Below are 16,723 nucleotides of genomic sequence, written 5' to 3' on the forward strand. Positions count from 1 at the left end.
GGGTATAAATGCCTTTCAGGAAGATACTTAGCTAGCTGGACTGAAGCAGAGGGAGAGTACAAAGATTATATCCACCGGCCTTAGTTCTCTGAGAACACTTCCATAGGTTTTTATAATTGTGCCAAACCAGAAACTTGACCCTCAGGCCAGTTCTCCTGGGGAAGGAAATGGCCTCTTTCTCAGAAAGATGGGCAGTGTGTTTCAATATGCTATCTGTTTAGTGCCCTGGGATTTGTAGTCTGCCAAGAACTTTCTCTCCAATTGTTATAGTCCCATGGGACCCAAGAACTCAAGTCCCCTTTGTCTCCATAGCCAGGTGATTCAAGGCAGCTGTAAAAACCAGGTGACTGATATAAAAACTGGGGCAACAGATAGGTGAAGAAGCTCTCCTCTGGGCTATACTGGTGTTCTGGAGTGCAGTAGAAGGAAAGTGCAAAAATGGGATCTACCAAAAAAGGAAAGAAATAGAAAAAAAGAAGAAGGAAGAAGAAAAGAAAAAAAAAAAAAGATGTCACCTGCTGGCTTTGGCAAGGCAGGAGAGCATGCAGGAAAGTGCCCATTAGCTGGAGCATAATGGTGACACCCACAGGAGGCGGGGCCAGGGGGAAGGTGGTAACTTCCAGCTTTAGCAAGACAGGGAGAGCAGGAAGATGTCACCCACTCCTCTGATTCTGTAGGATAATCTAGTAAGTAATCAATGCTTTAGATAGGAAATGAGTCCTTCACCCAAAGTCTGGGTCATTTTTAAAGGACTACTTCTGCACTGGGTCCTGGGTGGGTGAATCTGCATGCAGGCCCTTTAGGAGATGAATTGTTTGTCAGATAGTTCATAGATCTCAATTTCTTTAGGGCCAGTTATTGGAGCTTTATTAGTACCCATGTTATATTTACTTGATTTTTGTCATCTTTCATTCCTTACATTGGTATCTGCACTTTCGGTTAAAAAGTCTCCTTTTCCAGACTTTATAGGTTCACTTTGACAGAGGCACTTCTCCAGGTAGCTCAGTTTGTGTATCTGGATGTGTCTGCTGATAATGTCCTTGGGCAGGTGGTGCCTGCTATTAGGGTCTATTTTTGGTGAGGCAGCTGTTCTAGCTCTGAGGGTGTACCCTCAGAAGAGCTAGACAGGACTCCTGGCTTGGTTTCTCACTTGGCTTGCCCACATGAGAATGTAGTGTGGGCTCTGTGGTTGCCTGAATCAGCCTCTGGTTAGATTTATTAGATGGTTGGGATTTGGTAGTATACTCAGCAGTAGATGAAGCTTTGAATTAGTTTCTTTGCCCTGGCAGGACAGTAGGACAGGAGTCAGGGCTTTCACATCTCATTATGTGACTGAATAGCCTCGTCAGGTGAGGCCACCAGTTTTGCTCTGCAGACAGGGAAAGCCATGGGCTGTGCTCTGTTCAAATGCCACTATGAGCAGAGCTATTGGATGGGATGCACAGTTTCTTGTGTGCTCTGGTAAGATTCGCAGGTTGGGCAGGCTAAAGCCAATATTCAGCAATGAGTACAAATCAGTTTCCTTGCCTAGGTGCAGTGAGAGAAGCAACAGTTCCAAGGCCAGTAAGGTTCTTTGTGGCCTTGACTCAAACTGTCACTGATGCAAGTTTCCTGGCTGAACAGGACCACTGGCTTTCCTTGGGGGCAATCAGCTCCATCTGCCTGCCACTCATTTTTGCTGGGTTACGTGGCAGCTTCTGGGTATTCTCACCAGCCCTTTCTGTCACATGGAACCAGGGATCATGCTCTGCAGCAGGTGGGGCTATGACTCAGCTCTCCTGTGGGGGGACCACTTCAGACAACTCCCAAGTTTTCCTAAATAGGCTTTCCCATTGAGGGGGACCAGGAGCTATAGTGAGCAGTGGTGAAGCTATGAATTAACTCCCTTGACTGGGCAAAGCGGGGGAACCCTCTAAACTGGGTGCTACATTTGCTCTGGGGGTGATCAGCTCTGCCCACCTACCTCTTAGCTTGAGCATTGCTGGTGTTCCCTGCCTGTGAAATGATGCCAGGAGCCATGCTTTAAAGTGGTAGGGCTATGACTTAGCTCCCAGGCAATGGCAGGCTCCAGGGCCAGCAAATCTCCTTGTTTGACTATGTGAATCAGGCAGACCCATAGCCTGCCGAGTTCCTTGATCATATTGTGCCACTGATTTGATTCTGCAAATGAACAGAAACACTCTTTGGGACTACTACATGGGCTCTGCTGGTAGGAATTCAGTCTGCTGAGATCCCAGTGCTGGTCTCACCCTGCTTTATCACAATCAGATTCCCAATAACTGAGCACCACAGATTCCTCTATAATCCCCCTAGGGTGAGAACAGAGTAGGGGCTTCCCCCAAAATGACCCACAACACTGCAGGAGCTGGATATCACCCTTGGGTTCTCTTTTCCCACTGGAAGAACTGTAGGCTCAGGGGAGACCTCTCAGTGTGGTGCTGCACTGGCCTGAAGGAGGAGGATTGCTGTCCACATGTAGTGTACCCTTCTACTGCATTATGTCTTGGTCTCTGTGGTACATTGGAGGGTGTGCTTCAGCCTTACCTCTATGTTCTAGGATTCTCTCAATGGTGTTTTATCTATGAATGGTTATTAGTTGTTCTTGTGTGGGAGAGCAAAGTCAGGAGTGACATATGTCATCATCTTAATGATGTTATCTCTTCTCACTTTCAGTTTCAAAAGATGGTTTTGATGAATATAAAATTCCTGGTTGAAAGATTTTTTCCCCCTCTTTTTAGTACTTTGACTATGCCATACTACTGCCTGCTGACCTCCATTGTTTCTTGTGAGAAGTCTGCAGTCAATCTTATTTGGGTTCGCTTGTGCATGGCTAGGCTTTTTCTTCTGCTGTTCTCAGGATTTTCCCTTTGATTTTGGATTTCAACTATTTTTTCTGAAGAATTTATTTATTTGAGAGCAAGAGAGAGAAAGAGAGAGAGCGCACAGAGGGAGAATGGGAGGGAGAAGCAGACTCCCCACTGAGCAGAAAGCCCGATGCAGGTCTCAGTCCCAGGACACTGAGATCATGACCTGAACTGAAGGCAGATGCTTAACCTACTGAGCCACCCAGGTGCACATGGATTTCAACTATTTTGCTATGATATGTCTGGATGTGATTTTTATGCGTTTATTTTACTTACAGTTTTTTTGAGCTCTTGGATGTGTAGATTAATGTTTTTCATGAGATTTCAGAATGTTTTAATACTTCTAATATTTTTTTCAGTCTCTTTTCTCTATCTCCTCTGCTCTGGTAAGTCCCATTACTCATATGTTGGTGGACTTAATTGTATCTCACATTTTTTTTTGTGGGTTTGTTCATTTGTCTTCATTATTTTCTGTTTATCAGCATAATCTTTATCAGTCTCTTCAAGTTTTCTGATTTTTTTCTTCTTCCAATTCAAATCTGTTGAACTACTCTAGCAAAATTATCATTTCAGTGACTGTACTTTTCAACTGCAGAATTTCCGTTTGGTTCTGTTTTGTAATTTCTATGTCTTTATTGATAATCTCTATTTGAAAAGATATTGTCTTTATACCTTTCTTTACTTATTTGAGGCTTATTTCCTTTAAACATGTTTATAATAGTTGCCTTGAAGTATTTATCTGTTATGTCTGTGATTTGTCCCTTTCAAAGGCAGTTTTAAAGGCCTACTCTTTGCTTATACTTTTGTGTTTCTTTGCCTCTTAATTTTTTTTTTTGTTGAAAACTGGACATTTTAATAGTATATTGTAACCACCCTTGATTGATCTCCTTACCCAGGACTTGTTTATTTGTTTAATAACTTGGCTAGACTATTTTAGTAAACTTTATTTCCCCTGCATTGGGTAGCCTCTGGTATTGCTCCTTAGAGGGCAAACTTTTAGCCAGGTGCAGTCACCCTTGAAATGACAGTGATTATAGCAGGGCTCTCTTTGAGTTTCTCTTTTTCTGATTTCTCTGTTAGGCTATTCTGAACTCCTTTGATATCGCACCTATTACTAGCTTTCGCTAATTGCCAGCTGACTACTCTATTGTTTTCAACAATATCCTGGGAAATAAAGTGCTCCGTAGTGTGATCTTTTAAAACTGGGCTCTTTACAAAAGTAATCTTTGAGGCCAGTTTTTGCACTTTGTTCAGATCTCAGAAGGGCTCTTCTTAGCTGTCTCTTCTCCTAGTTCTCTTTGGTAAACCTCAAGATGGTTTAGTTTAGCTTTCTACTCTCTTAGATCTACCCTTCTCCTTTTAAGTGTTTATCTCTTTCTGAGGGCAAGGGCTATCAGGGTTCCAGGATTCTCTACCTATTGCACCTGGGTTAGAGCTTCTGCCTTATAAGTGAGTTCTGAGAGGAGGAAGAGAACCCAAGTTCTCTCAGACATTCTTGCTTGAAATAGATTCTCTAAAACATGGACCCAGGCTAGGGTATTTCTTGCAATGATACTGTAGCCCTCGACTGAAACAAGGTAGGGAAGGGATCCTGTGTTTTCTTGGTTTCGCCTTTTTGGAGTGGAACTTCTGGTAGTCTGAACTTGGGTCAAGGGAAAGAGAGAAAAGAGAGGGTAAGTTGTTTAAGTTCAACAGTGTCTCACTGTTCTTACTGAGATATAATAGATTTTATTGAATAAATATTTGTGTATTTGCTATATGCCCTTAAGACAATTTCCAGAGATTTTAAATGGTTGTTTCACTGGGGAGAGGATCCACAGAACTCCTCACAACTGTATCCCAGAAATTGTCTCCCCAATGTGATTCTATTCAAAGCTACTCTTTTTTCTCAAAACTCAACAATGATTGTCCATCCCAGTGACCTGCTCTGACTAGCTTTTTGTACTTGCTGTTTGCTCTACTAGAATTTATGTGTGTTTGTTTCCTGAGATTACCACCATATCTTGTTTCTTCTCAGTATTACTATCCCAATCCAGCCTGTGTGAAAAGCAATTCACTCATATCTCTAGTGTTTTATTTCTATATTATCTATCTCTACTTTTTTTTTTATATATTTTATTTAGTTGAGAGAGAGACAGAGCTGGCGATAGGGATATAAAGAGAGAGCAGGAGCAGGGAGGGGAGGGAGAAGCAGACTCCCCTCTGAGCAGGGAGGGCTCGAACCCAGGACCCTGGGATCATGACCTGAGCCAAAGGCAGATGCTTAACCGACTGAGCCACCCAGGCGCCCCTATCTATCTTTACTTATAAGAGAATATAAGCTTCATGGTATTGGGGACTTTCTTCTCTTCACAGAGCACATATTGGTCACTTTCAGAATAATATTTTTTGTTGAAAAATCCCTTACTTTTTCTTCTTTTGGCAGTTAGGTGACCACTAAGATTTCAGTAACCTGTTTTATTTGTAGCTATGTGTGTTTATCTGACTGTATTTTTGTTACATTTTTAAGTGAGCAGAAGTAATAAGTACAACTGCAGCTTGAAGTGCCTAAATGATACTTGTATCCTCTTTGTTTTCATGTTTTTCACTTCTCATGGGCTGGAATGCATCAGTTATATGGGTTGCTGACAGTGTGTCTGAAAAGGGTGAGGCAAGATTTAATGACTTTATAGAACAGAGCTGCCCCACTGGTCATCATGAGAGACAAGTAAACTTCTATCTTATTAAAGCCATTATAAGTTTTAGTCTTTTACTATATTGTACACTAGATCATCAACAAAAATATTTTGAATGAAGAAATGAATAGATGGAGCCCATTTTAAAAATCTGGAAAATGGGAAAAATTGCTTTCCTTGGTTAATTTTGTTTTACCTCTGCTAATTAATGGCAACTGTAATCTTTCTACTTTTAATTCAAACAACTTTACTATTTCATCACATAGAATGAGTGTTACTGACTTCTGCACTGGAGCAGAAAAATCAAAAGAGTTCATACTGGTTACCTTATATTTCTATAGATAATTTAGTCATGTTCTTCTTGCCATTATATGATAAAATACATAGCCAAACATTTGTACAGAATTGTTTGTGGATTCATATCACCAGAGATTTCTCAACACTCATTCATCCCTTGGTGAATGATGATGAGCAAACCTTAGTGCCTAAATAGTTTTACATAGTAGTAATATGAAAACAAATTATCACATTAAATTTACTACCATGTTTTCAAAGGTGTAAGTGAACTCATGAGTAGCTTGCTTTCTTTGTGGCAAAAAAACTAAAAAAACAAACAAAAAACTAAATGACAATTTCCCCCTTATATTCAGCCCCTTGTTGTTGTGCAAAAAACATCAGGAGAAATTTATTAGTGAATGTGAAACAAAATGGATTTATATACAAAAAGGATATGAAGCCAGGCTCTTCAAGGATCTCTTTTTTCAGCCTGAAACTAATATAACGGGAAAGCTTACACATTGGAAACATGTAAGTATAATTAGCTTTTTACTTATCTTTAAAATATTTTTATTTAAGATACTATAGTTATAATTTATGTAGCATTAGTAAAATCTCTTCATTCTCTTTTAAATAGTTTCCATTTATTAATATTCTGCTTGAGATTTTCTTGATGAAAAAAGGTTATATAATAACAGCACAAATATAATTTTTGTGGTGCATTATTCTTATTACAACCATTTTATAATTTATGTTTTGTATATATATTTTTCTTGTATTGATTATTACAAGTAGTTATTAACATTAATGTAAAAATCTCTTCATAGTAGTTGAAAACTTAAAAAAGTATTTAGTTTATTAAAGACTGATGATACTATATATATTCATTCAGTGTTTTATGCTGTTATGTATTGCTTTGAGGACACATTGAAAATAGAATGAAGATTTTATTTATTGAGTGCCTACTATGTATCAGGCACTGTGCTAGATATTTTGCATGTATTCTATAATTTATTCTCCACAACACTGTAAGATAGGTATTTTTATCTCATTTTTATAAATAAGGAAACTAACGCTCTGATGGGTTAACTAACTTAACAAAAGCCACACAATTGAGTGGCATTGCTAAGACTTAATTAACTTCAGACTCTGACTTCAGAATTTGTGCTTTTTTTATCTTTAGAGTTTTTTGTTTTTTGGTTTTTTTTGGATATTATGTAATGGTAGAAATGAAGACTTGGCATTGTAGTATAACTAACTAGAGCAAACTTTTAATAATGTGTAAAGCACTGTTTGTGATAAACTCCTTCACATGTGGGCCTGTGTCTAAGTTGCTTGCACTACAAATGTTTCCATTATATTAACATGATTAGAAAGGATGACAAAAGGTCCAGACTGTCATTAGTCTCTAATTTCAGTGTTAGTGAGGACATGTGTTTGAGAAATAGCACAGGAATACCTTCAAGCCCTTAAAACCCACAAAAAATTATCCATTGAATAAAAACATAGGTTTAAAGGCAGATGTATCCCATTCAAAACATTTTCCTCATTAGCACACAGTGCCAACTGTATTAATTTGTTCTAGATGATATTATGCTCTATAAAAGTATGATTCATTTGAAGTGTCTTTTGGCCCTCTATATAGAATATAAACTCACTGATTTCAGGTATGTTACCTACTTTTTAAAATGCTTTATGCAGAGGCAACTTTCACTGAATGCTGCATATGGTATATATCCAATTGACAACAAATTTGGGTATATATTTATATATTTATAAAATATTTACACACTCATATACGGACTTATGTATATATACATAGCCCTATATTCATATGTAAAATCTTATATACATATATGGATATATGTTGTATTATGACTATGTGACTATTATATGTGCATAAATAGGAATAAAATATTCATATTATAGAGGTATTTTATTTTATATCTGTGAAATTACATAGAATATATCATTATCAGGAAGTATTTTGAATGTTAAGAAATATTGGAAAATATATTCACTATAAGGAGTGTTCTAAAGCTGTCACTATTATTAGAATATTAAAGAACTATATATAGAACTATACTATAGAATATTAAAGAACTAAGAATATTAAAGAACTATTCTTTCATATTCAATAAATATGTACATTTTCCTCTGCTTTTTCACTCTTTATAGCTACTATTCATAAAACATTGTAGAAGTTGCTCAGCTCAATTTCTTAGAGTAATTGAAATGATCCTTAATTGTAAGATTCATCTTCGAGTCTTTACTTTTTCTGTATAAAATTGTTGTTCCATCTTCTGTTGGCTTCATTTGTAGTCTCCTCTTTAGCTCACTTATTTGGTATACTATTCTTTTGTTATTTTGGTTACATATCTAGTCATTAGTGACTTAGTGCTTGATTAATTAGAAACTATAGTGAGAGTAAGTGATGCCATAGAGTGCTTAAGAGAACCTAGGATCCAAGAAACATTTTAAAAAGTTAAGAAGTAGGGAAAAAGGAGGAAGTAATAAAATATTGGTATTTAATACTGTGAGTTTATTTTTAAAAATGCTGTGAGCAGGGCACCTGGGTGGCTCAGTTGGTTAAGCGACTGCCTTCAGCTCAGGTCATGATCCTGGAGTCCCAGGATCGAGTCCCACATCAGGCTCCCTGCTCAGCAGGGAGTCTGCTTCTCCCTCTGACCCTCCCCCATCTCATGCTCTGTCTCTCTCATTCTCTCTCTCTCAAATAAATAAATAAAATCTTTAAAAAAAAAATGCTGTGAGCAAATAATGGAAAGGATTAGTAAAGGGTGGAATTCAAGTTTTAGTAATTAGATGAGTAATCAGTGTCTGTTTTTCTCCTGTTTGGGGATGAAATGTGCTTGGTCCAAAAGGCATAAAATGCCCCATTTGCATGGTAACCTAAAATGGAAGGAGCTACAGGAGTGAGTTCAAGGTACATTTATTTAAGAAATGCTGTGCTGCACCATCAAAAGGAATGAGATCTTGCCATTTGCAACGACATGGATGGAACTGGAGGGTATTATGCTGAGCGAAATAAGTCAAACAGAGAAAGACATGTATCATATAACCTCACTGATATGAGGAATTATTAATCTCAGGAAACAAACTGAGGGTTGCTGGAGTGGGGGGTGGGGTGGGAGGGATGGGGTGACTGAGTGATAGACACTGGGGAGGGTATGTGCTCTGGTAAGCGCTGTGAATTGTGCAAGACTGTTGAATCTCAGATCTGTACCTATGAAACAAATAATGCAATATATGTTAAGAAAAAAAAAAGATAGCAGGAGGGGAAGAATGAAGGGGGGGAAATCGGAGGGGTAGACGAACCATGAGAGACGATGGACTCTGAAAAACAAACTGAGGGTTCTAGAGGGGAGGGGCGTGGGAGGATGGGTTAGCCTGGTGATGGGTATTAAAGAGGGCACGTTCTGGGCGCCTGGGTGGCTCAGTCGTTAAGCGTCTGCCTTCGGCTCAGGTCATGATCCCGGGGTCCTGGGATCGAGTCCCACATCGGGTTCCCTGCTCTGTGGGAAGCCTGCTTCTCCCTCTCCCACTCCCCCTGCTTGTGTTCCTGCTCTATCTCTCTCTCTGTCAAATAAATAAATAAAAATCTTTAAAAAAAATAAAAATAAAAAAAATAAAGAGGGCACGTTCTGCATGGAGCACTGAGTGTTATGCACAAACAATGAATCATGGAACACTACATCTAAAACTAATGATGTAATGTATGGGGATTAACATAAGAATAAAAAAAATAAAAAATAAAATGCTGTGCTGCAAAGCCAGAAGTCCATATAAGCATCCAGAATTTATGGTGCACGCTTAAGCCATTAAAGGAGATACAGAACCAAAAGTCAGGATTCATGAGTAAGGAATCTGATTTAAAAAAATTGATCAGAGGAAATTGAGGATCTGGAACAATTGCTAGGGACATTATTTATCCATGGCTTACATGGTCAAATGGTGATTAGTCCTTTTGCAGAGGAGGAACATAGATACAGAATTATGGTGGTCAATTAGATCAAGTTTTAGGGAAGCTTTTATATTATTATAATGTATTTTAGGGAAATTTAGATACTATTATGATGGATTTGCTGGGACACCCAAGAATATTTGAAATTTTCTTTGACACAGTCAACCCTTTTCCTCAAAGGTTACTGTGGAAAATGTATGTATAGGGAGTAATAGCAAACAAAGCAGTTTCTAACTGGAATGTTGGCCTGAAATTCCATTGCAAAATTTTAGTAACCTTGGCTAGACTATGAGATATTCTTCATTATTTATCCTTTGTTAGCTTTGCATTATTCTTTCATTTATTTCCTATATTGCAAACATGAATTTTAGAAGAGATATAATATGAGAGAAAGTCACACCCATTGGAGCCAAAAGGAAAGAGATTCAGAGGAGGGGAAAGCAATTTGCCATATATTTATCTCAGAGGCAGCCTAGTTGCTCCCCTTCTTCCTGCCCCCACACTCTTACATCTAAAGCTTCCTTCAGCTGGTTTAATCATATGTTGTTAGGAAGGAGAGAAAGCATCTAAGAGGTAAAAAAGAGTGATGGCCAGGAACCTTAAGGGTTTCAGCCTCATGGAAAGAAAGAACAAATCTATCTTGTAGATCTCAATCTTTTCTGACAGCCTATCTCCTAGAATCATGATCTATTTTTTTTTTTTTCTTAGAACGTGAGCAACACCTTCCCTTCTTGAAGCGTGAAGGTTGGAATTACATACCCTTTATCTTGACACATTTTCTGGAGAGGGTGCATATGTTCTCCCTGGTTAGCAACAAAATGAGGAGAGGGATCAATAAGGCAATCTAATCTAATTTCTCTGGAAGGGATTTCTTACTTGGAACCACTTTTAATACACTGAATGTTCACATCTTGTACTCCTTTATGCCATTGTATGATTCCTGGAGGCACTGGACATTATCTAATATGGCAGTCATCTATACTAAAGTAAGATTTGCTTTAGATGCTGATTTGGTTAAAATTTAGAATATTTTTATTGATTTTTTTCCTTGCTTCCAAAAATTTATTTTTCTCATAACTAATGCTAATGGTATATACAAGCCATATTGAACATTTTTGTAAAACCAAATAGAACAACATGTTTTCAAATACAGTCCTATGAATGTTTTCCATTATTATTAAATATGTTTTCCTATATATATATCTTTATATATAGATAGATATAGACATATCTATCTATCTATATATATAGACTTTCAGATTGGCTTCTTTCACTTAGTAATATACATTTAAGTTTCCTCCTTCTCTTCATGGCTTAATAGCTCATTTCCTTTTAGCACTAATTACTATTTCATTGTCTGGGTGTACTGCAGTTTATCCATTCATCTATTGAAGGACCTCTTAGTTACTTCGAAATTTTGGCAATTATGAACAAAGTTGCTATAATCATCCATGTGCAGGTTTTTGTGTGGACATAAATTTTCAGGTTGTTTAGGTAAATATAGTAGAGCATGATTGCTGAATCATATGGTAAGAATATATTTAGTTTTGTAAAAAAGCTGCCAAACATTCTTCCAAAGTGGCTATACCATTTTGCATTCCTACCAGCAATGAATGAGAGTTCCTCTTGCTCTGTATCTTTGCCAGGATTTGGTGGTGTCAGTGTTCTAGATTTTGGCTATTCTAATAGATGTTTAATAATGCCTTGTTGCTTTAATTGTAAATTCCTTAATGACATGTACATATTTTCATGTTTACTTGCCATCTGTATATCTTTGGTGAGCTGTAGTTCTCTTTTTACTGTTAAAAAGGTGAGATGATTTATCACATGGTGTATATGAGTAAGAGGAAAGAAAAGGGCTCTCCTTAATCAGGGCTGGTGTGCAGTGTACAAGTGCAATTACATCATAATCTATGTAGATGATATTCCCTGTGGTTTGCACAGCACAGCTTGCATGGAAGGATGGGTTTGCCCTAGTTTTATAAATCCAAGTTAACTAATCATATATGAGGATTACATTTGTGTATGTGCACCTACTTTAAATTCAGGTAAATATGGAGGTAGAGGGAGAGAATAATCAGAATAATAATCAGAATAATCATATTACAAGCCAAGAAATATTGAATTTACTTTTGTCCTCTTTTTCTAGTTTAACAGTAAGTGACACTAAGAAAATAAAGAGAGGGTTGATCTTATATTGGATTCAGGAGATGTGGATTTGATCACCTCATTTTGATTATGTGAGGTGTTAAAAAGAAACTTACGGATAGATATTTTATTTTTAAATTTCGTTGTTTTGTGAAATAAGAGTGCTTTTTTTATACTGGAAACTGACCTTTATTTTCAATGTGTTTCTGTAATATTGTTCCAGCTTACATAATTCTATAAGAAAGAAGCTTTGTGATGACCTTCTTTAAAAATTGCCCTTTGTTACTATCTGTCATTTTGGGGCCCCATCAGCAATTCAGTTCATTTCAAATGGGTATTTTTTGAATATTTACAATGTCCTTAGCACTGAAACAAACTCTGAGCCTTAAAGAATTAATAATCAAGCAAGCAAGTTTTACAGATATTTATTGTGTGATTTTTAGGTATCAGGTTCTCTGCTCATCACTGACAGTAAAAACAAAGCATGTCCCCTTTAATCAAAGATTTTGCTAAGACTAAAGAGAGAAGACTTGAAACTAGATGAGTAAGATTAGGACAGAAACATACAAGGATAGTATTACCATTTGTGGTTTCTCAGATGTGTCTTAGCTGAGAGCTCCAGCTTTTAGTTTTTTTTCAGGGTCTAGCTTTGCTTTTAAGTCTAGGTCACACTGTTTTTTTCCTAGGCAAACTCCAGTCAATTACTGAGTAAGGCAATATTACAAGGACCTGGCCATTTCTACTCAGTATGGGATTTTCAGACAGACAGACTTTGCTTCAGAGTTCCAGGGTGGTTGGCAAAAAGTTTAGCTTTCCCTGATTAATCCACTTCCTCCATTTTCCTTTAACAGGTGTTACTTCCCAATAAATCTTTTGTACACTTAACTCTGTCTTGGTATCTCATTTCCGGAAAAACCAACCTGTGACCATTTAGAATTGAGCAAAGGATTCACCTAATAGCATAACCCATCTGGAGAAAGTAAAGAGATAGGGACTATGAAGTGCTGATAGTACTGCTCAACAGACACTTTGCATTGAAGTGAGTAAAAGAGAATTAAATGACTTAAACCTGAGACAGATAGAAATTAGGAAAAAGTAATAAGGAGATCCTTATAAGTTATGCCAGATGATAACTTCATTGGCATCTTTTCCCCCATTAGCATGTTTTAACATCTGCTTACAAATGTCAGTTCTGTTGATCCCATTCCCATACATAAGAGCTTTAATATCAATAATATACGATATTGTCCCCTAGGAATCACAAGACAAATATAAATACAAATGTAAATAAAATTCCTTTATTATTAACATTCCTTGATGAAGTGTCCATCTTTTCTGTTATTATATTTTTTATATTTTTTTCATAATCATAGCTCCATCTCAGTTGTTCACATAGAACCTTCACATATCTGCATGCTACCCTGACCTTTTAGAACCAGTTAAAGAACAACTGACAATATATCCACAGACTTCCTTTTGTTAAAATATATAATTTGGATGTAATCTTTTGCTCTGTGTAAAAAGACATTATGTACACACTTCCATAGTCTACAATGAGTATTTCTGCCTGAAGTATTTCCTGAAAAGGCAAGAAATCTACCTGGTACCCTTCAGCCTGGCTCTCTTCATTATTCAGTTTCTCAGTCTTTTGGGGCAACTGACTCAAAGGGGAAGCCTAATTTTATACCAAGCAGAAAACTGACTTACAGTTATGCCCTTCAAGTATTTTCATTTGCTTTATCACCCAGGCACGAAGGATTGCCATCATTATCGGGACACCTGAAAGTTCAAAACTTGAGATTTTATGGATTATCCAGGTCTTGTTTTACTTTAGGGCTGTTCATTTATATCTCATGGTATAGCCTTGAGTTTGAATGTGGACAGTATCCCCTCCTTGGGTGGACATGGGCTTTGATTTTTGACTCCTGACCTCTTGAGCCATCAAATGTATAGTTTAGTTTGTAAGTTGTTTTTTCCTGATCTACAAATATTATTAGAACAAAAGCAGTATTGAGTGTTGGGCCTACCTCTCTGGGATCTTGCCTTCTCTTAAATTTTGACCTGATAAATCCTAATTTTCTTGAGAAATCCTGTTTTTCGAAGACTTTAAAAAAATCTTTCATCTGGCTTTTTTGAAATTCAGAGTTGGCCCAAATTTATATTCTACCAGTCTTGGATATGGTTGTTTTGACTTTCCATATTTTCTGTTATTAAATAGCTAGTACATTTTCCCTTGACCTGATAACCATCTTCTTTTTTTTAAAGTGTATTTTAAATATCAAATCTGTTTTACTTTGTATTGATTTAAAAATTTTAAGTGTTAACATTATTATACAGTGTTTCTTTTTTTCCTTTTTTATTATTTAAATTCAATTAGACAACATATAATACATCTTTAGTTTTAGATGTAGAGTTCAGTTATTCATCAGTTACATATGACACCCAGTGCTCATCACATCACGTGCCCTCCTTAATGCCTATTACCCAGTTACCCCATCCCTCTCATCCATCTCCCCTCTAGCAACCCTGTTTGTTTCCTGTAGTTAAGAGTACTTGCTGTTTCTTCTTCTTACTACTACCATGAGCAGTCTATATGTTTTATTACTTTTTGAGATTTGGCAGTATTAATCTGTATTTTAGGGAATATTAATTGTCTAACAATTGTCAGTACCTTTTTTTACCAGTTCTAATAGTGTATTATTTCAGTTTTTAAAAAAAATATATATTTTTGGAAGTTCTTGTTTGTTCTAAGTTATTTAGCTTGATACTTAATTTGTTATGATTTCATAGATGCTGCTAAAAATTCATATTTAGGATTCAAAAAGAGAAAAAATGTATTAAAATCTTGTTAATTTCAAATGAAAGTTTCAGAAATGTCATAGTTAATTAATGATAAATATGTTGTTTTGCACATTTTTAGTTATTTTCTGCTTCAGTTTTATCAAATGCTAAAAAAATAATTTGCAAATTTATTTGGCTTTTTGCTTACATTATCATAAACACTAAAATTGTTATAGTTTTTTTAAAAACTTGAATCCTAAAATCACCTGAAAATTTTTAATGATTTTTCTCAAGTCTCATTTCATTATATTAATTATTTTGGATACTTCACATCTTTGACATTTCATTATAACTCTGACAAGCACTACTGAAACTGAATTGTCAACTCTACAATATTTTTTTATAACATCTCTACCGAGATATAATTTGCATAACCCAAAGTTCTTCCTTTTAAATTATTCAATTCAGTGATTTTTAGTATATTCACAGACTTTTGCAATCATTACCATTATCTAATTCCAGAATATTTTGATTACCCCAAAATGAAATCCCCTTCCATTAGTAGTTGTCCTTGTGGGCCTGGGCAACCATTAATCTATTTTCTATATCTGTAAGTTTGCTTATGCTGGACGTTTAATATAAATGGAATAATAAAATATGTGGTCTTTTGTGTCTGGCTTCTTTCACTTAGCATAATGTTTCCAAGATTCATCCATGTGATAACATGTATCAGTATTTCATTCATTTTTATGGCTAAATAATATTTTATTGTATGAGTAGGCCACATTTTGTAATCTATTCATTAATTGGGTTGCTTCCAATTTATGGCTATTATTAATGCAGCTGTGAACATCAATATACAAATATTTGTGTGGACATATTTTTGAGTTTTCTTGGCTAGACAACTAGTAGTAGAGTTACAGGAGGATGATACGGTAATTCTACATTTAACTTTTTGAGGAAGTAACAAACTGTCTTCCACAGCAATTGCACCATTTACATTCATATCATCAATATATGAGAGTTCTTATTTCTCCAAATCCTCACTAACACCTGTTATTATCTGTCTTTTTGATTATAATCAGGCTGGTGGGTATGAAGTGGTACATCACTGTGGTTTAAACTTGTATTTCCCAATAACTAATGATGATGAGGATCTTTTCATGTATTTATTGGCCATTTGTATATCTTCTTTGGAGAACTGTCTATTCAAATACCTTCATCATTTTATAATAGCTTTTTTTTATTATTGAGTTGTAAGAATTCCTTATGTATTATTTATCCCTTATATATTCTTAATACAAATCACTTATCACATATATGGTTTAAAAATATTTTTCCTTTTTTTAATTATGTTCAATTAGCCAACATATAGTACATCATTAGTTTTTGAGGTAGTGTTCAATGATTTATTAGTTATGTGTAACACCCAGTGCTCATCATATCATGTGCCCTCCTTAATACCCATCACCTGGTTACCCCATCCCCCCACTCCCCACCCTTCCGTAACCCTCAGTTTGTTTCCTGGAGTCCAGAGTCTCTCATGGTTTGTCTCCCTCTCTGATTTCTTCCCATTTCCATTATGTAGGTTGTCTTTGACTTTTTAAATTTAAAACACAAAAGCTTTTAATTTTGATAAAACCTAATTCATCTCTTTTTTTCCTTGATCACTTATATTTTCCATATCAAATATAAGAAACAATGATCTGAACCAAAGTCTTAAAGATTTATTTCTATGTTTTTTCTTTTCTTTTTTTTAAAGATTATTTATTTATTTGTCAGAGAGAGAGAGTGAGAGATCAAGATAGCACAGGAGCAGGGAGAGCGGCAGGCAGAGGGAGAAGCAGGCTCCCTGCTGAGCAAGGAGCCTGATGTGGGGCTCCATCCCAGGACTCTGGGATCATGACCTGAGCTGAAGGCAGACGCTTAACTGACTGAGCCACCTAGGCATCGCTATTTCTATGTTTTTTCTAAGAGTTTTATAATCTTAGCTCTTA

At 36.2% G+C, this 16,723-nt stretch overlaps 1 protein-coding gene across 1 annotated transcript in view; it reads left to right on the forward strand.

Moving 5' to 3' along the window:
* LRRIQ3 (leucine rich repeats and IQ motif containing 3) overlaps window positions 1-16,723 on the forward strand; it is a 191,969-nt gene that overhangs the window by 102,834 nt on the left and 72,412 nt on the right. Inside the window, exon 5 of the mRNA XM_035018272.1 lies at window positions 6,190-6,346. Coding sequence (XP_034874163.1) covers window positions 6,190-6,346 — 157 coding nt within the window. The remainder of the gene's footprint in view (window positions 1-6,189; window positions 6,347-16,723) is intronic.

Source organism: Mirounga leonina, unplaced genomic scaffold (assembly GCF_011800145.1).
Source record: "Mirounga leonina isolate KUSES-001 unplaced genomic scaffold, KU_Mleo_1.0 Mir_173, whole genome shotgun sequence".
In the NCBI taxonomy this organism is placed as follows: Eukaryota; Metazoa; Chordata; class Mammalia; order Carnivora; family Phocidae; genus Mirounga; species Mirounga leonina.